This window comes from Crocuta crocuta, unplaced genomic scaffold (genome assembly GCF_008692635.1).
Source record: "Crocuta crocuta isolate KB4526 unplaced genomic scaffold, BGI_CrCroc_1.0 scaffold11, whole genome shotgun sequence".
Taxonomy (NCBI): domain Eukaryota; kingdom Metazoa; phylum Chordata; class Mammalia; order Carnivora; family Hyaenidae; genus Crocuta; species Crocuta crocuta.
Window position 1 is genome coordinate 448,776 of NW_027528624.1, and position 20,600 is coordinate 469,375.

Sequence of the window (20,600 nt, forward strand, 5' to 3'; positions counted from 1 at the left end):
GGAAAAGGGGGACAGCGCTATAGATCCCACTGGACACCAAATGGATAATGAAGAAATACTATGAACAACTCTATGTCCACAAATTTAATAACCAATGTGAAATGGACCAGCCCCTTGAAAGACACAATCTATCATAACTAACATGAGAAGAAATAGATAAATAGACCTAACTCTATTTTTAAAAACGAAAAAATAATTAATAACCTTCTGAAACAGCAAGGCCCAGATGAATTCATTGGTGAATCTACCAAACATTTAAGGAAGAAATTATACCAATTCTTTACAATTTCTTTCAGAAGATAGAAGCAAGCAGATGGAACACTTCTTGACTCATTCTGTGAGGCCAAAATTACTCTCACACCAAAACCAAACACATTACAAGAAAAGAAAACTACAGACCAACATGCCTCATGAACTAGATATAAAAGTCCTCAACAAAATGTTAGCAAATTGAATCCAACGATGTATATAAAGAATTATACATATACAATCAAACGGATTCATCCCAGGTATGTGAGGCTGATTCAATGTCCAAAAACTAATGTAATCCATCACATCGACTAAAAAAGAAAAAAAATCACATGATCCTATCAATAGATATTTTAAAAGCACTTGCTTGAAAAATCTATGACCCATTTATGATTTAAAAAAAACTCCCAGTAAATAGGAAGTGAAATTTCTCAACTTGATATAAAAGATCTACAAAAAACCGACAGCTAACTTCATAAATGGTGAGTAACTTGAAGCTTTCCCACTAAGATCAGTAACAAGGCAAGGATTTCCCCTCTACACCATTCCTTTTCAACACTGTACTGAAAGTCATAGCTAATGCAACAACACAAGAAAAGGAAATAACAGGTATACATATTGGGATGGAAGAAATAAAACTTTGTTTGCCAATTATATTATATGACATTCTGAAAAGGCAAGACTATGAAGACAATAGAAAGATCAGTGACTGTCAATGAGGTAAGGGGGAGGGAGGGAATAGAGAGGGTACAGAGGATGTTTGTGGCAGTGAAAATTCTCAATATGATACCATAATGATGGATACATGTCATTATACATTTGTCCAAACCCACAGAATGTACAACCAAGAGGGAGCCCTAACATAAATTATGAATTTTGGCTGATAATCATGTGTCAATGTGGGCTCATCAGATGTAACAATATTCTACTTTGGTGGAGGGAATGTTGATAATGGAGAAGACTATGCATGTGTAGGGATGGGGCCAGATGGGAAATCTCTGTACATTCTGCTCAATTTTGGTCTGAACCTAAAACTGCATTAAAAAAGGTAAAAGTCTACTAAAAAATTATTTTTCAATCTTACACTTACTATAGTCTGTGTAGTCTGAGGAAGATAGAACCTTATTTGCTTTGGCTTTAATTAGGAAAGCATCACATTGTAAGGAGAAAAATTAGAAATTAACAACAGAAGGATCAGGCAGGAATAGATTACAAAGGCTTAAAATATTGTCCTGATGAAAAAGTCTACATGTAAAACTGACCTTGGGTTTGCCCTTTCTAGCTGCAAATTCAGACAGACATGTGTCGGTATCATCGTTGTTCCTTACTAAGTAAAGAGAAATGTATTCGAGGGTCTCCAAAGTGGTAAAAATGGGCCAGGAATATAGAGACAAAAATGAATCTAAGACCATGAGGTTAGAAGCATTTCAAAGAACTACCAAGGATCCTTCCCAGAGCAAATAGTAAAACTGAAGGTATATGTTCTCAAGAAGACTTATAGACCAGGGGAAGTCATGGTCAGCTTTGTGCAACCATATCCCAAAGACAGATTGCCATAGCCATTGTCATTAAGAAACCTACCATCTTTTTCTATAAAGACGATGCTTCCTTAAATTATGTCACTGGACCTCTTGTCACTGATCTCTTGTAAATCCCATCCAGACCGCCAAAAACACATTCACTTTGAAATATTGAAAAATATTTTGTGTGTGCATAAGTTTTTATTTTAATTCCAGTTGACAAAAATGTGGAACACTTCATGCATTTGCACATCATCCCTGTGCAGGGACCGTATTAATCTTCTCTGTATTGTTCCAATTTTAGAATATGTGCTGCTGAAGCACTCACTTTGAATTTTAAAAGCACTCTTCTAAAAATATGTTTGGTTACAGAAGAAATTAAAAGTTAAATTACTCTTAAAACTTACTGTTTGCAAATGGCCAACAATGAAAGTACTATATTACACAAACTGCATGCTCTAGTCAAAGAGGTACCCAGAACCTGCACATATTTACTAGGAAAAAAGATATGAAAGTGAATCAACTAGGCAGTTAACTTAAGGAAGTAGCAAAGGTCAAACAAAAGAATTCTAAATAAAATGAAAAGAATTCACAAAGAAAGAGCAGAATTTTATTAACTGGATAATAAAAATAATAAGCAATCAATAATGCCAAAGATTTTCTCAGAGTAATAGAGCAAATAAACTTCAGGCAAATTCTGATCACACGAGTAATATAAAGAAATGAAGCATAAATAATAGAGAGGACCAGCTAAATGGTCATTACATAAAGAAAGGATAATTTACCTAGAAACAAAACAACTTCCAATTATAAGGTAGGGTGACTAGTATAAGACAAAAATGGAATTAAAAACCTTCTATTTTCACATTGGCAATAATAATTATTTAAAAATGGAATAAAAGGATTCCATTCACAAGTGCCAGAAAAATTTAAAAAGGTCTAAGAACAAACTCAATAATGGGGCGCCTGGGTGGCTTAGTCGGTTAAGCGTCCGACTTTCGCTTAGGTCATGATCTCGTGGTTCGTGGGTTCGAGCCCCGCGTCGGGCTCTGTGCTGGCTGCCAGCTTGGAGCCTGGAGCCTGTTTCAGTCTGTGACTCCCTCTCTCTCTGACCCTCCCCTGCTCACGTTGTCTCTCTCTCTCTCTCTCCTAGAAATAAATCAAACATTAAAAAAAAAAACTCAGTAAGATATATGCTAGACTTATAAGAAGAAAACTGTACTTAAAAACATAAAAATGACCTGAAAGGAGAAATAAACCATGTTCATAGATGGAATGACTCAATGATTTAAAGATAGCAGTTCTCACCAAGTTAATCTAAAAAGATCAAGAAAGAAAATTTTAATCAAAATCCAAATGTGACTTTTTAAATCAAACTTGAAAATCAAATCCAAAAATTTACCTGGAAGATAACGCAAAGGAGAGTAATGTTCTGCTGAATAATAAAACATGCTATAAAGGTAGAATCTAACTACTATACCATCAAAGTGGAAGATAAAACATCGGTCTGCAGCCTGCAGAAATAAGCCGAGAGAGACAGACAGACATATATGTATATGTGTAGATATGTTACTATAAAGTTGGCAATCCAAGTCGTGGGAAAAGAATCTGTTTAATGGCATTGGGCAATGAAGAGTCACTTAAAAATAAGACACTTACAATTATAAATAAAATGAACTAGTTATATTAACCAAATTTGCAGGTTACCTGATCAGCATTATTTCATGACATCTTCTAGGGATCTTTATCCACTTGGCATAGAGAAGACAAAGCAGTTGGTGGATCACTATGCTTGAGAGCAATGCCACTGAGGTCAACAATTATAGATTCAAGATTTTCCCAATAGTAAATATTTATCCCTATTTTGAGATCACTTTTCAAATTATATTTCAAAAAATAGGATCCCTGGGAAATCCAGGGACCAGATTAAGTAATAGAGATACAAAGACCAAGACCGCCTCACCCTGACAGGCATACTACAGAAACCCTTGAGTTTCTCCTTTGCTTCCTATTTCCACTGTCACTCCAGCTACTACAAGTTTCCCCACTCTTCCAATTTCCGATTTGTACCCCACATTCTAGAGCTGATATAATTTTTTCTAAAGAATTGCTTTAATGATATGAGTACGCGGATTAGAAACACTCATCCATGATCTACTGAAATAAACTAATGACTAGCCCAGCATTCAACACCATCCAAACTTCTTTGCCATCCCTCTTTCTCACAGCCCCCCTCTCTGTGTGCAGACCCCTCCCACTCAGATCACAGATTACTTGGATGTGATCTATTTTGAGTGCCTGCTTTCCTTTAAATCCCTCAAGTACCTTCTATCTCTCTGTGGCATTTACTTTACTCTGATTTCTTTTGTTAAATAAGTCTTATTCCTCCCACTCTCTCCATTAGATGTTAACATTTTTAAGCCAGAAGTTGTATCTTGTTCCTCTGTGTCTTCCTAGTAGGACAAAGTCATGAGTAAATGTTAGGTACTCAAAAAATAAGGCTAAACTGAATGGACCTCAGTATCCAATATAATTACCCTCTTGCTTCCTAAAGAAACAAGACACATAATTTCTACAGCAACATCTGAAGTAGCTAGCTAAAATAATGTAGCATTCATCCTGAGTGCACTCAGATAATGTAAAATTTTTGGTAATAGTTACTAACTTGTAAGATCTGGCTAATTTATGTCACATTCTTGAGATGTCATGCATACTCTAGTATGCCTGTCTCTTCATTAAAATTTCTTTTAATTCAACACAATGCCCAGATTGATTCTGAGTGGACTTGTACTTGACCATTTATTTACATAAATTGAGCATTGGTCTTATTAGTGGTTATTCAGCTTTTCAGCATCCAGGGTGTGGTCACTCCATTCATGGCATAAGCATACATAAAGTCGTCTCCACATTGTCAGCATAACGTAAATAGAGACATACATGTGAATCACGATCACAAACGCATAAGTAACCAGATAACCTTTCACAAAAGAAAGAAACAGTACACGGTAAAACCGAGTTGAGATGACTATTCCACTGACTCCATCACCTCTTTTCCCACTGTGCTCTGTGGAAAGACTCCGTGAGGAATCTGAATAGTTCTGGAACTCTGGAATTCCCAGTGCAGAAAGGCAATGGGATGCAATTAACACCCTACATTTTTTTATTAGCTCACACCACAGGGAAGAGATGTCTAAAAGGCCATTTAAGTTCAGTATAAAATTCTAGCAACCATAATTATAACTGCATAACTGCAAAATATTTCTCTCATTGTCAAAAAAAAAAAAAAAGAAAGAAGGCTATGATGCATGCTGTCTGCTTGTTTTGGGATGCAGTTATTAACCTTTAAGAATCTTTTCTAGGATACGAGCCTCTTTCCCTGGCAAATGCATCTTGAGACTGTGACTTAATCAAAATCCTAACTCCTGTCTTAGACAATGTTGACATTCCAATCCCTGTCATAAAAACACCCTGAACAATACCAGACACAGGAATTTCAGGACTTTTCTGTTTTTAATTGGCAGCTAAAAAATAATTTTTAGAAGTCACAGAAATGAAAGGCTACCTTATTCTCCAACACACATGAAAAGAAAAGCATAATACGCAGGCTGATTACTCAACAGCAAATCATCACAAACGCAAGGGAAGACCTGATTGCTGTTTCCATAGCAATGACTTTATGTGGTTTAACTCTTCTGGGAATTTAACCAAATCCCCAGTAGCAGGGGAGGATCATCAGCAAAAATTTTGTAACATATGGCAACTGCCAACACATCAGTGAGGGAGAAATACTTCTATTTTCTCTTCCTTTCTACTGAGAGGAATACCTTCATGTCAAGCAGTTTGAGGAAGCACAGAGATTCCATTGGTCAATCTGCACCTAAGTCAAAATTTAAAAGGACCAGATTTCTTTTTTCTTAGGCTAAAAGAGACGTTGGTCTCCAGCCAGGTCAGCAACCCCTGCTCTCTCAGAATGACATGGACAAGAGCCGCATGTGTCTTCCCACACCTTGCAGGTTATTCATCCTAAAGGAAAGCTCAATCTGCAGGAAAGAATGCAAATGGAATTTTATTCTCTATTTTGCTTTTCAAGCCATTTTCATTTTGAGATGGGCTGTGTGTGTGCGCGCGCATGTGCATGCACACGTGCACACTCACACACACGACACTTTTTCGTTCTACTTATGGCCCTACGAATAAAGTAAGAGTTTTTACCGGGAAAATAATAGATGTCCTACTTTGCATGATTTTCTTCAGTTCAAGCAGCCCTGTATCTGGAAGGTTCTTCCAAGTATCAAGTTAAAGGCCATCCAGTTCAAGATACTTAAATCCTCTCTTCAGCACATCTTTGTAAGAACAAAAACTGTGATCATTTGTGATAAGCATTTAATACCCAACGAAAATGGTTGTCTCAGAATGAGGAAAAATCTCCAAAGACAAGGAATGCATTCCTTTCCAAGATACCCATTCAATTTTGAACGGTTTTCAACATTAAAAAGAAGCTTCTTTTTAATTTTTTTTTTGGGGGGGGGCACACACGCATGCCAGCGGGGGTAGGGGGCTGGGGTGGAAGAGGGACAGAGAGAGAGAATCTTAAGCAGGCTCCACACTCAGCACAGAGCCCCACATGGGCTTGATCCCATGACTCTGGATCATGATCTGAGCTAAAATCAAGAGTGAAACTTTCGACCAACTGAGCTCCCCAGATGCCCCAATTACAAAGAAGGTTCTTATACTGAATTTAAAACTACCTCCTTTTTACTTGCACCACTAGGCTCACAATCTGCTTCAGCTTTTACTTCCAAGGAGAGAGAGATTACGCCCAACACTTCTTCTACATGATGGCACCTCTCAAACCAGACGCCAGCTTGTGTCTACTGTTTTCCCTTCCTCAGAGTCCACTTGTGACTCACTCTATACTCCTCATGTTGTATTCCCATTCTCTCCCCTGTCCCGCCTTCTTCACCCAGAGACATAAGTTATTTCACCAATTACTTCATTCACTCCACGTTTTTAAATGTAAAGTAGATCACTGGCCTAAATTAGGGCAAAAAATGCCATGAGTAGCCAGGCAGGCAACTCAACTGCGTGAAGAATCTTCAGGTAAGGCCACAGGGAGTGGTGATAGCCACGGTGACTTGGAGAAAGAGTTCCCAGCCTGAGCGTTCCAATTTGTATATTTCAAACTACTATGTATGCATACACACACACACGTACACACACACAACTGGGCCTGCAGTTGTGATATTTGGCTTAAATTATCTTGATACCAAACATTAAGTTAACAGGGTACACCTGAAAATTTGAGGTCTTAAGGAAACTTTCCCTGATCAAGTGAGCAGCCACCTGTGTTTTCAGGCCACGTATCATGAGAATCTCACTGGTCAACTTTTTTTCACTAGTACACTGAAAAAAATACAAACCAAACTCGGCATTCTCTCATCACTCAGTATCTTTTATCAGCTTGTTTTATACCTGAACAAATAAGGTACAGACCATCCCAAAAGATGCATCATGACTGAAAACTAAGAAAAAAAAGTAAAGCTTGTCTGAACAGAAGAAAAAGACCAATTATCACAGAGTATTAAGTTCACATTATTAATTTTTACACTCCATTAAATCTTTCCTTTGCTAAGACTTAAATTATTTTTTTTCAAAAGCATAAACTGTGCTCACCCTTGCACTTGAAAGTTCTAAGTGCTGCCTTCCAAACTGCATGCAAATTGTCTGTCTTCCTTTTAACCACATGGGCACCTTCAAGAGCTGACCAGCAAGGTCCCAGACCTTGCCTGTGGTTGTGATCCAGTGAAGGTGATGGCTCTCCATTTGTTTGGAGCCATGAAGACAATGTTGAAAGTATCAATTTACAAAACCCTAACCTAATCATCACAAACCCCAGAGCATAGGACACAGGACCAAATAAGGAGTCAAGGGTTTCCTCAGATTAGTGGAAAATCACATCTCATACCTGTAGGCATTTGGCCAGTGACAGTTACAGCAGGTGATTAATGGCCTTGAAGCTGAAGTCTTCCACATACACACTCCTCTACAGAAGCAGCCCCTGGGCTTAGCCCCATCTGAACGTTTACTTACTGAATTCTCACTCATGCCTTTAAATGTTCTTTTTACAAATTAACCTTAGAGTTCCACATCTATCCACAAATATTCATTCTCTAGGGAAGAGTAAACAACTTATTGGTTTACCTCTGTCTGCCATCTCTGATCCAGTGGGCTTGTCTGGGACAGTAAGATGGTCCAGATTGCTACTCAATGAAGAAGTGTCATCACTAGACAAAGAGTTCAAAAATTCACATTCTGATGTGGCACAGCTGTTGTCCAGGGCCTTGCGACTGTTTGCCTCTGAGGGTGCCGGCGAATGAACATTCACTGCAAGTGTTATAGACTGTCCATCGTCGTCAGCAGCCGCAGAGCTATTAACTATGTCGATCCAGGACTGTCTTTCTCTAGATAAGGAGGAGGCCAAGCTGCCATATGTCTTTACTGTATTTTCCAAGGAAGAGGAAGAACGCGACGTGTCACTCAGTTTGGGTGAAGATGAAGATGCCTGCTGTGTAGCCTATTTTACAAACACAACCAAAAGCAAATAAAATAAATCATGATTCAACTGGCATTCTCTACTTTCCATTCTCAGTGAAGGTACCCCAGTGTTTCAAAAACAAATTATTAGTAACAAATCATTTTTAAAACCAATTACACGTTTTGAGTTTTGTTCTTGTATTTAACGCCCCCCTTTTTATTGAAACAGCTGAAGACATCATATTTAACTTTTTATCTCAGTGATGCAGAAATAGCTGCATTAACCTTGCATGAGACATTCATTCTCAGATTTCATATGAGGATTATTTGTACAATCCCTTTTTATTCTGTTTTTTATTCTGCTTGAGTTTGCTAGAAGGGAAAAATTACAATTTTTAAGCATCTTCATTATTTAATTTGAAGACTTTTGAACAGATCACAGTAAAGTTCATTATAAAACTGTTACAAAGACTTGATAAAATACACTGACACATAATTGGTCTCTTTGTATTCAGTATTTCCGTTAGTTACCAAAAGGATTGGGGTTAAGATTAAATTTAAATTTAAATTCCATTCTACTACTTATGGATGTTTAACTAACATGCTGGGGGTTCAGTTGTGTGCTGTAATGTCTTCTTAAGGAATATATTAAAAATACTAAACTAGTCTAAAAAAAAGAATCAAAAGAAAGATATATGATATTGATATCCACGTGACAAGAACCAAGAACTATGATGCCATTTTCCAAAACTGATTTGTATAGCTTTGAATTCTCTGTTTTAGTATCTAAAAGATCCCCATAACATGATTTACCCCATTCTTCAGTGCTCCCTAGAAATGTAAAAGTCCCCTTTGGGGAATTCTTTGAAATACTGAAGGATATTTTGAACAAAAAGCAGATTGTAATCTATCACTGAATTGAGCAAAAAGTCTTGAGAAAGGTGATTAAGGGAAAGAATTAAGAGAAATAAAAGCCTCAGCAAAAGCAGATGCCAGAAAGGAAGCAAAATATTAACTGAGTGAAGACCATGGATGTGGACGAAGTACGTATATTTAAGCCCCTCAATATCATGCACATATTCCTTAGCCCATGCCCAGCTACAGCTCATAACTACATAGATGAAATCATGTTAACTCACTAGCTCTTTAATAATTTAAAACTGTTAATAAACTTTCACCGAAAAAGACAAGAATCCATGTGAAAGCTCTTACTTCATTGAAAAGAAACCAAAAATTGTACCTAGACTATGAGAAGTGGGTTGATGATATAGAATCTTCTGAAAGCAGTTCCTAATAAACGATGCAAGAGCGAACAACATTCTTTGGCAAAATGCTCATCTGTCCATGGAGAAAACATCAATACAACATTGCCAATCACCCTCTCTTGGAAAGAATTCCATTTATTCAGAGATTTTATATCTTTGATTCATTTTGATGGTAAAATATATGCCTTCTGTTTTGGAAAATGGTGATAGTAGATGTTAGTTTTGTCTTTTTAAGCTTTTTTTTTAATGTCCCACATAGCAAAATAAAGATCTGTCAACCATATGTTGTCCCCTCATTTTTAATTTTACTGGTCAATAAACTCCAAAAATCTAGGCAACAGAGACAACAGTGCTCTGTGGGTCACCCTGTATCTCTAATGGCAGATGAGACAGAAAAGGCATTTTATAGTTCAGTTTCATCAGGTCATCCTGTGGGATACCATGTTAATCTTAAGCATTCAAAAGTCCAAAGAAGTGGTAGGAAGGAAATTGTTAGTGAGAAGAAGCCGAAGAACAAACTAAGATTTTCTCCCCAAAATCTCAGAATCATTGCAACTAACTCAGAATTGATTTTGTTCCCAACCAGTATGTCCCCAAGAATTCTGCAGATTCTAAACTCCTGAGTTCTGATGGGAAAAGCTAGTATTTACCCAATATGTGCCCAATTTGCTGAATACTAGACATACGTTGTCAATCAACAGATCCACTTTTTAGTAGCATGACATTATAACATCCAGTTAAGATACCATCTTACCATATATGTCTTATTAATAATGCATTTGTACAGACATGAAAACTTTCCATTCAAGAATATGTCAGTGAGTTTGGGAATCACAGAGATGATTTAACAACTAAGAGATCAAAGATTTGCAATTCACTAAATAAAACCTTAGTTATCTAAAGGAGAGAATGCACACCAAATAAATGCCAAGACTTGTTTACTCATTAGAATGAGCTACGAAATAAATATTAACAAAAATACCATTCAGACCTAGTCCTGACACGTTCCCCTATTGTGAGCTATTTTAGTAAAACTTGGCTTTGGTGGAGTCAGCTTCCTTTTCTGAAAAGAGAGTAAGTGTAAGCTCTTCCTGTTGCTCCAGCTGATGCTACTGCAATTTGATTGTAGCAAAATGGGCTGTAAGGAAAGGTCCTTGAAGACTGAGGAAAGACATGTTCATTGAGCATCAGAAGTTTCTGGGAAGTATAGTCCTTTCTGAAAGCACAACTCAAATGCTTTCAATCCATTGTCTTTGCTCTTGCTCCATGTAACATTTACAAATTTGATTTTTAAATGGAGAAAAGAGTGAGCAAGAGGGAAAAAGGAAGAACGAGAGAGAAGGAAAAAATGAGGTGTATCAGGTCAGAGGGAGTTTTTATTAGAAGAGAGGTGAACAAAATATGAATCAATGTGAACCTGGAACGCTGTGACAGAGGAAGGCATATAAAAATGTACTTAATAAATAGATACTGTGGTTCTACATCATGCTTCAGTATTTCTACCATTCTGCAGTAACCAAAAGCCACAAGTCAAACCGAGGACATTTAGCTCCGTGCCGTCTATGAAACATCCATGCAGTATACTCATAAAACTTCTCACTGCAAATCAAATGAAGGTAGAAAGAAATGACAGTCTCTCCTCCTCACCCTACCCCTGTTTGACTAACACAAGCCCATCCTTCAGTATCAGTTCAAGGACTAGCTCTCCATCCTTCTGTGGCCTCAGGGCAAGATGGGTACCTCTGCCTGGTACTTCTGGGCCACTCCGATCACACCAGGTAGAATGTCAGTTTATTTGTTAACTAACACCATAATCGCTGATTGGCTTGTTCATCTTTTTTGGAGGGAGCTACCTGAGAGTAGGCTGTTTTTTAATTCTTTTTGCATCTCTGTGTTTTACATCTATACCTGACCTACAGTTGATAATAAATTAATGCCAATACAAAGTGGTCTAGAAGAAAAACAGCCCAAAGTAGTTCAGTCTCTTTGAGGAGTATCCTGAAATTCTCTGTAGAATTGCTACAAAGGATTTATCTTAATCCCAGGATCTATGGGTGACTCAAACTAGCTGTACTTCAAACACTCCCACAAAGTGTTCTCATAAACTCCAACAAAATTATTGTATTATCTATTAGAAGTTAATAATTGCATGGTTGTTCATTCATTACAGAACATTTGGGTTTTAAATATTTTATTTTTTAATGAGAAAATTAAAGACATTTTAAAGATCTAAGTTTTAATGAAGAGACTATATGTAACTAAATTAAAAATCAATATTGTTTTTCTTATATTCTTCACAAATTCACACGTGATCCTTGCACAGGAGCCATGCTAATCTTCTCCGTATCATTCTTATTTTATTATATGTGCTGCCAAAGCCAACACACTTTTCCCCATTTTCTGTAGAAGATTTTTTTAAATGTAAATTCTAGTTAGAAACATACACTGTAATATTAGCTTCAAGTGTAGAATTCAGTGAGGCAACACTTACAAAATTTTATTTATCAAAGAAGCTTCATTCAAATACTTATCAGCACTACAATCTTTTTTTTCTCTGAATTGTTTAAAAACACAAATTTGACATAGGGAAAAATAGTCTAAGATAGCCACCAAAGCCTGTACTTAGGCAGACATGAGTCAGCCTATAAATTTCATGCAACATTAGTCAAAGTATATTAAAAAAAAAAAAAAGAAAATACAGAAATAACTTAGGACTAAACATAATAAAATCAAGTGAGAAAAAAAAACACAATGTATACAGCGTTTCTTCTCTTTCATTGGCCACATTAATAAAAACAGATTAGTCAATTGCTGCTAAACCCTAGGAAGTATTGTTTGTATTTCTACCATATACTAGTAGGAAGCATTTCTCTGAAAGCCCAAAGACTCTGAAGAGCACATTCCCACCTACCCCCGTCCCTGGCCTCCCACATGACCTTGGGCAATGAGGTGACAGAGGACCTGCTCCTCACTCCAATCCCTGCTATCCAGTGACCTTGCAGAAGCCACTTTATCTCTATGTCCTAGTTCTTTGACTTCCTCCTCCCACCATTGCCCACCCCCTCCCTACCTCAGGCCATCTTCCAAACAATTAGACTGTTTCTCAAACATAAAACAGATCACAATATTTCCCTGCTGAAAATCCTCTAAGAACTGCCCATCACAAGTAGAAAAATAGCCAGTCTTCATTATGGCTGAAAAGGCCTACATGGACCCCCTATCTACCCCACCAGCTGTATCTCCTTCCACCTCCCCATCCAGTCCCATCAATCTTCTTTCTATCCCTTGAGAACAGGTGCCTTCTGACTGAAAAGCCCTCTCTGTGGATTTCCAGTTAGCTGCTTCCTTCTCACCATTTTGGTGTTAATTCAAACGTCAGCAGGCTCTTCCCTGATTGTCATGGGCAACGCAATGTCCTCCCTGCCCTCAACTCTGGCCACTCCCCAGCACATCACCCCATTTTAGCTTCTTCATAGCATTTATCCTTACTTGAGACTATTTGTTTGAATCACAAATTTATTATGCCTCTTCCTCAACTTAGAACTTAAGATACTCTGGGGGAAAGATATGGTCTATTTCAATCCAGCATTCCCTTGTCTGCAACAGTATCTCCCACACGGTTCCCACACACACGCACACACAAGTGCACACACACACACACACACACGCACACACACAAATGCATTAGCTGCCTGCCGGCCTGCCTGACTCAGATTTATCAAGAGGAACAAATGGGGTAACAGGAAAGGATATTCTTAATAAAAAGTAAACCTCAGCTTGCAAAGGTTACTTGTGATAGTTCTATTTATTTCTCTTTGGCTTCCTTATTTGTAAAGTGCAGAACATCAAAGTCCAATGAAATCATCCTTCCTAAAGCCATGTGAAAGGATTAGACAAGTGTAAAGTAGTGACGTTCTAATTTACACGGGAAAATATGCGTAGAATAACAAATCTGCAGAGAACATGGATAAAGTGAAAATCACCCACTTGCCCATTTATCGGTCCATTAAAAAATATTTATTTCACTTCAAATATGTGTGAGGCACAGTCATAAATGCTGTGGGTAAGGAAAAAGATATTGGACACTGCCTCTGACTTCAAGAATTTAGAAATTAAATAAATAAACCAGAAACACAAAATCTGTACTACAAGGCAAATGATAACAACATGAAAAAGGTGCCTCCTCTCTCCAAAAACAGTGCACTAGGAACAGAAAGAGTTCAGAAGAGGGCAGGGTTATCCCGATTTCGAAGACCAGGGAAGCTCTACTGAGGGAAGCCATATTTGAATAGGAGAAGGTAGAATGGGGTGGGAGCAAATAGTTCCTATGAGTGGAGAAACTTCATCAATACAAGTGCAAAAGCAGGAAAGTCTGGAAAGCTTTGGGGAGACAGCAGACAGTTTACTGGGCTGCTGACAAAGGAGAAATCAGCAACAAGACTGTAATGGCAGCTTGACGTTAACCCAAGGTCCTTAAATACCACGCAAACAAGTGGAGAATTAATTTGATAAGGCATGAATAGCCACTGGAAGGTCCTGTGCAGGTGAATCAGTGCCATCAGAACTGCGCTTTGGGAAGACTAATTTGGAAGTGGGTTTTAAGAGGAGAGGGACATTAGAGAAAGAGAAAGAAAAACAGCCTCCTGTCTCTATGACTCGGGAAGGAGCTATTGCAGACCCCACCTGGGGCAGCAGCCATGGGAATGTAAGGCATTAGGGAGGGGTTGGGAGCAGCCCTAGGCTTGTGACGGACCACCAGAGAAGGAGCCTGAATTAAACTGCTGAAGCAAAGGGCAGAGACACAAACACTAACTTCACAAGTCTTGAAATCAGTTGACTGGTCAACCAGAGAGCTTGCAACAACTGTTTGTATCTTCAGAAGACAGGACGAATGTTCTTTCTACCTTTACCTGGCTTGTATTTGTAGTCACTCATCATTTTTCACACAACGATCTCACTTGTAAGCATTTCTATTATTTTACGAGTCCATGTATCAAAAGATCAAGTGACGTTTTGTAAACAACTGGGCAACAATCATACTACCAAGATTAAATGTGAGTTTCTAAAACTGATTTTACCCCTTTCTGTGTTTAGTTGTTGATTTCCTCCTCTGCCACTGACCAAGGAAGCACAGTTTACAGGATTTATTTTTACTTACTGCTTCTTTGGTTGGCTTTAGATTATTTTTTTTCATCATTTGGACATAAAGGAATTGTACTTCTAAGAAGCATCAAAATATGAGGCCTCTCCTGTTAAAATAATTTATAGGAGCTGTTTGAAGCTGGGGTTTTAAATATTTATCTTCTCAGATTTTCTCCTATCTGATCCACCTATTGGTCTACCAAATTCAAAATCCACCCATTCCATTTCTCAATTATGCCATGACCTGCATCACCACTAGACTACTGAAAACCTCCCTTTTCTTTGCTTCTGTCATACCCCTACCTCCCAGGGTCTCCCCCACACAGTAGCCTGAGTGGTCCTTTTAAGACAGAAACTGATCATATCACTCCTCTGCTCAAAACTCCCAAAGGTTCCCCAAGTAAAGTCCTTAACTGGTCCTCAGCTCCTACATAGTACGGCCACCTCTACCCTCCAATCTCATATCCTGCTACTCTTATCTTGGCTCACCCTGCTCCAGTGACACTGACCTCCATGCATTGCCAACTATGCACCAAGGAGATCTTAGCTCAAACTCTTCCCTTTGCTCAGGAAAACTCCTTCCCCGAATATCCACCTGACTGCCTCTCACACCACCTTCCAGTGGCTTTGCTCCAACCTCAGCTCTCACTCAGGCCTATCTTGGATGTTCTACTCACAGCCACAGCCCCGCCCCCAGCACTCTGGGCTCCCCTTATTCACTGTGCTCCACATCTACTAACACAGCAGATAATTTACTTATTATGTTGACTGTTTATTAGCAGTTTCTCAACTAAAATTCTGATTCCACAAAGAAACAAATCATTGTGTTTTTTTATTCACTCATGTCCCCAGTATTTAGAACAGGGGCTCTCAACAAATTTGTTAAATGAATGAATAAGCATATAAGCATAGTTGAGGGTACCAATGGTTTTTAATAATTAAACATAGAGGAAAAATACATATAACAGTTTTAATGATGGTTAAGCTCTTAAGTCACGTTGTAACTTATAACATCATTGAATGAAAAAAGTGAACGAAGTCAATTCCTTTTCTGCTCTTTTGTGAGTTTCAAAGACTCATAAATTTCAAGGAATCACGGATACTGACTTCTACAAAGAATATTCCAAAGTGAAATCTACAGAGTCCCATCTAATTTACATTTTTTTAGTAAGCCTATCAAAAGGTCCCCATTTCTCAGTTCTCTGTGAATAAATGGAAGTCCTATCCATCCTGTGAACTCTTCTCAAGAAGAAGCAACATACACAGGGAAGATCCTGAAGTATTCTTTACTGTCTTGTGGAATGAGGTCCTACCCATTAGAAGCAGAGGTCCAAGTTGGTCTAGGGCTGAAATCCTACGGTTTGCAGCAATTAGAATTCCTGGACACTGAATTAAATTTTTAATTCAAGAGTTTAATTTGGGGAGATAATTTTCCAGAAAAGAATGATTTTCTACCTTTGAGTCATCATTCCAAAATGAAAGTTCATTACCCAAAATATTTTTTTTAAAGTGAGAACTTGGAGAGGAAAAATCTTCAATTTGACTTATACAGCTCGGTCATGGTTAGCCTATGCCAGACTGAGCCAAAACAAAATGAGTTGATTCATGCTCTGGATAAAAGTTCCCATAAATTTTTGAATTTTCATCTGTTTAAATAAAAGGCTTAAATGGTATTTTAACCAAGTGTCTTACATGTCTGTTTTTCAGAAACAAGAGGAAACAAAAACAAAATCTGCCTGGAAAATATGTGAACGGAGGAACATATTCTGTTTCTAAGGAAAATAAAATATAACTGTTCAACATTTATCTATTTCTAATACATTCTTTCAGAAAAAAAGATGTTAGCCTTAGTGGTCTTACAAAAAATGCTCAACTTAAAACTGTAAGAAATAATATTGGATTGATGACTCAGAAAATTCTGAAGTATCTTCCCACTTCAATGCCCTAACGTTCTGGTGGCCCCCTGCATCCTTTCATTTCTTTGTTTTGAAACAAGTGTTCTCTGAACTTCTACTATAACTTCAGGTAAGACCATCATTGTGTAATGCAATTGAGTCATGATCTCTCATCTACAAAGACAATCCAGTTCTTTTACTTTCATCAAGTCGAGTTCTAGATTCTTGAAAATGCTCTTAGTAATATGTGTTATGAGTATGCCATTATTAAAATGAAAATCATAGTATTTTAGAACTAAAATAAATCATATAAGAGTCATATGGAGGATTTGGATGTGGATATGGAGTCATAGAAGAGAAGGAGAATTTCAGGAAGAGAAGGCTGGAGGACCAACCAAATCATTGTGTGTTACAGGTTAAAGTAGGAGAGAGAGAGAGAGAGACAGAGAAGGCAGAATAGACAGAGGGAGACAGAGACTGAAAGAGGGATAGGGAAGAAGAGACAACGACAGAAAGACTGAAACAGAGAGAAACTAAACAAAAATATATTCTCTCTATTAAACCAACAAGCCACATCTACTTAGTCTTTTCTAAATTCAGAAAGTGATTTTAAAAGAGGAGGAAGAGGGACGCCTGGGTGACTCAGTCAGTTAAGTTGACTTCAGTCAAGTCATAATCTCACGATTCATGAGTTCAAGCCCCACGTCGGGCTCTGTGCTGATAGCTCAGAGCCTGGAGCCTGCTTCAGATTCTGTGTCTCCCTTTCTCTCTGCCCTCCCCCACTTGCACTCTGTCTCTCTCTGTCCCTCAAAAATAAATGAAAATGTTAAAATAATTAACTAATTAGTTAAAGAGGAGAAAGACTACACTAAGGAAAAGTTACAAATATACTAAGATAGGATATATTATAAGTCTAGCTCAGAAATCAGTCTAAATTTTGCCATATTGAATGTTTAATTTTATTTATATCTTGCTTAATTTTGGCTGGTCCTATTTCATAGAAATTTTAATATACATACTCACTCAACAAATATTTATTTCTGGACTTGGATGCTAGCTGATTAAACTAAAAAAGGGACCACAATTCTCCACTGACAGTAGGCGAACACCACGGAGGTCATTATTTAAATGCCACTTAATATCCTAAATCCAGAAACCGGCAAGACACAAATAAAGATGAAAATTTCATCACACAAATAGAAAATTCTGATGAAAGAGGTCTGGGAGTAGGAGCCACTGTAACCTATCAGAACCTAGAGTTACTTGGGTTCATGGATGGACAAGTGCAGTGACAGGGTGGGAAAAAGTGAGGCAGCCCGGGGCTCCCTTCTCAGGTGCTCCATACACTCCTTGTGTGACCAGGTCAGTCTACTTCCCTAAACCTCGGTTTCCTCATCCATGAAGTGAGGATAGCAGCATCTACTTCCTCATGACCTAGCAATAGGAAACAATTTTTAAAATCAGAAACAAAAGCATGAACCACAACAGAAATAATGGATAAATCTGACACGTTGAAATCAAGAACATCTGTCTATGAAAAGAAACCATGAAACAGAGTTTAAAGAAAAATTAAAAAGCCATGTAGCAGAAAAGGAGATGTGCCTTACTTCTAACTAAGGACTAATGTATAGAATAAAAAAGAAACTTTATAAATGCAAAATAATAATAGTAAGACAGCTAAAACTGTACTAAGGACTTTAACAGACTAAACAAAACAGAAAATCCAAATAACCAATAGATATGAAGAGATGCTTGCCCTCATTAGTAATCAGTGAAATGCAGATTATATACTACTACTTTTCAGGGTCATTTGGGAGGGTAAATATATTTAATGCGTCTATATAAGTCCTGCCACATGGTAGACAGAAAACTATAAATAAACCTCCGCAAAGATCCTTACTTGAATCCTTTCAAGGAACATCAATGTAATGAATGCCAAGGAGCTTCCAAATACAAAGGAACATGCCATAGTCTTATCTTAACATCCATTAGTAACCTGAACCTACACTAGACGCTTCCAAAGCTAAGAATCAAACTTGGACTTCTCTCTAGTGAATACACAGAATCATTCCACATGCAGATTGAATGCACTGACCTCACCCCTGGCTTCCTGATAACTTTCTGACTCCAGCTTTCTCTTTGCATATTGTCTTCTTCCCCTTTATGTTCATTTTACATGGTTGTAGCACACACACCCAGGACAAGCACTTTTATTCTTTCCAAAGACCAGAAAGGTATAAATAAACATTACGGAACAAATCTTTGCAACACTGGCCCACCACCTAGAAGCCCTGTGCATTACCGCTGAGTTTGTCATATGTGGGGGTTGCTATGGCGAAGGCTCAACACCCCCGAGAACGGTACTTGCTCTCTGGCAGGTACCTTAATTTAGCCCATTCAAAAAATTTACTGGTCAAAGTACATCCCATGCAACCAGAAGGAATGACATCCACACGTTTCGTCATGACCAGCAGACTAGCCACGTTTGTACGTACCAAAGGAGAGAAAGTCTCCGCGGAGTAAGGAGGGGGTGGTGTCTCCACAGCTATTTCAGGGTCTTCCTGTTCGCTCTCACTGTAGCATTCTACACAAAAATGAAAATGCTTACTGTTTCAACACTGTTGTCACGTATTCCATAATGCATGAGCCGAGGTTTTTCTCCATCTGGCTATTGCAATTCCAATCTGATTCAGAAAGGACTCATCTACTGGGCTACCTGGTGCCAGGGGATTACATAAGAGGGGAAAAACTGACTAGCCATACTAGGGTTTCTGCCCTGAAGAGGGTCCAATACATAGGAAGAGTATGGGCCATGGCTGTCTTCAATAATTCCTCAAAAGACGCATTGAGTCATATACCACAAGAGCATAAAATCAGTAGTGATTAATTTTGATCACAGGAGCCATAATAACCTGAAAAGGGCAGGAGAAGTAAACCATTAATGATGCACACAGAGTAATGTACCAGGTCAAGGGTGCAGGCTAAACCATGTAGATGGAGTCCCCTTAGGGATGTGAAAATCGAAGCTGAAAGTTTGCTTGAGGCAATATCACAGAAGGCCTTACATACCAGGATAAGGAGGAGATTTTTATGCAGTGATTTTTCTTCTCACAATTGATAAATGCACTTCAAATATACAATGAGCATTTATGTCATGAACAAGAGGACCAAGGAGATAAATCGGATACTGATTTCACACTCTTGTGTTGTGGTTCTTTTTTGTTTTAAATCAAATTGCCACTGTCCCATTTCTGAGTTTAAGCTTTTATAAATTTTGCTATCCAAAGATATAACTCGCTACCTTTCAACTGCCAAGATTTATATGGTCTGAGCATTTCAGAAATAGTGTCAACTCTGTGACCCTGACACCGACAGCCTCCCTCTTCTCCATATTCAGGCGTAATTTCCTCATTAAGAAGATTTCAACTCCTCTAGCTTTTGAACCCAGAGAGCTGCAGACTGAGCTAAAAATATGACCTGTGTCCCCATCTGACATTCAGGTTCTCAGCACACACCTGGTGGAAGTATTAGAACATCAGAGAGGGAATAGTGGGATGAAAGTTACCTGTCTAGATCATGACAAGATCACGTCTCTGAGTAAGAATTCGGTAAGTGGAGCAATAACACATTTGCATTGGCAGCGGTTTGAGATGTCAGTGAAGCCTACAGCTGCTAACGTGTGGGTGAAGTGTAAAAGGCATTCTTAGCCAGCACGGGAAGTTCTATTCCATGGTGGCGAGTCTGTGTGAACACGGCTGCCTCGAAAAATCCTGAGATGATTTTAAATGCCAAAGTATGTTTCATTAGGACAAGACTATGCATAGGACTTGACATTCTATCTCCATTCTATCTCATCCTAATATTCTTGCTAAATTTTCAGAAATTTAAAATAGAACATACCTTCATCCTTTGTAGCAGATTCGCGATTGATTACAGCTAATCCAAGCTTGTTTAACCACCTAAAATTCAAATAGTAAATAAACGCTTGACCAAAG

At 38.1% G+C, this 20,600-nt stretch overlaps 1 protein-coding gene and 2 non-coding genes across 6 annotated transcripts in view; all 3 read right to left on the reverse strand.

Moving 5' to 3' along the window:
* Positions 1–20,600, reverse strand: part of IPCEF1 (interaction protein for cytohesin exchange factors 1) — a 178,163-nt gene that overhangs the window by 23,805 nt on the left and 133,758 nt on the right. For all 4 annotated transcript variants that reach the window (XM_077755086.1, XM_077755084.1, XM_077755083.1 and 1 more), the window contains 3 exons: positions 20,506–20,564; positions 19,101–19,189; positions 7,971–8,343 (listed from right to left, as the gene is read on the reverse strand). In XM_077755086.1, the coding sequence (XP_077611212.1) occupies positions 7,971–8,343; positions 19,101–19,189; positions 20,506–20,564 (521 nt within the window). The remainder of the gene's footprint in view (positions 1–7,970; positions 8,344–19,100; positions 19,190–20,505; positions 20,565–20,600) is intronic.
* Positions 1,991–2,093, reverse strand: LOC144224248 (U6 spliceosomal RNA). Its single transcript, XR_013332995.1, has one exon. It is a non-coding gene; the product is annotated as a U6 spliceosomal RNA (small nuclear RNA).
* On the reverse strand, positions 11,847–11,953 carry LOC144224251 (U6 spliceosomal RNA). Its single transcript, XR_013332997.1, has one exon. It is a non-coding gene; the product is annotated as a U6 spliceosomal RNA (small nuclear RNA).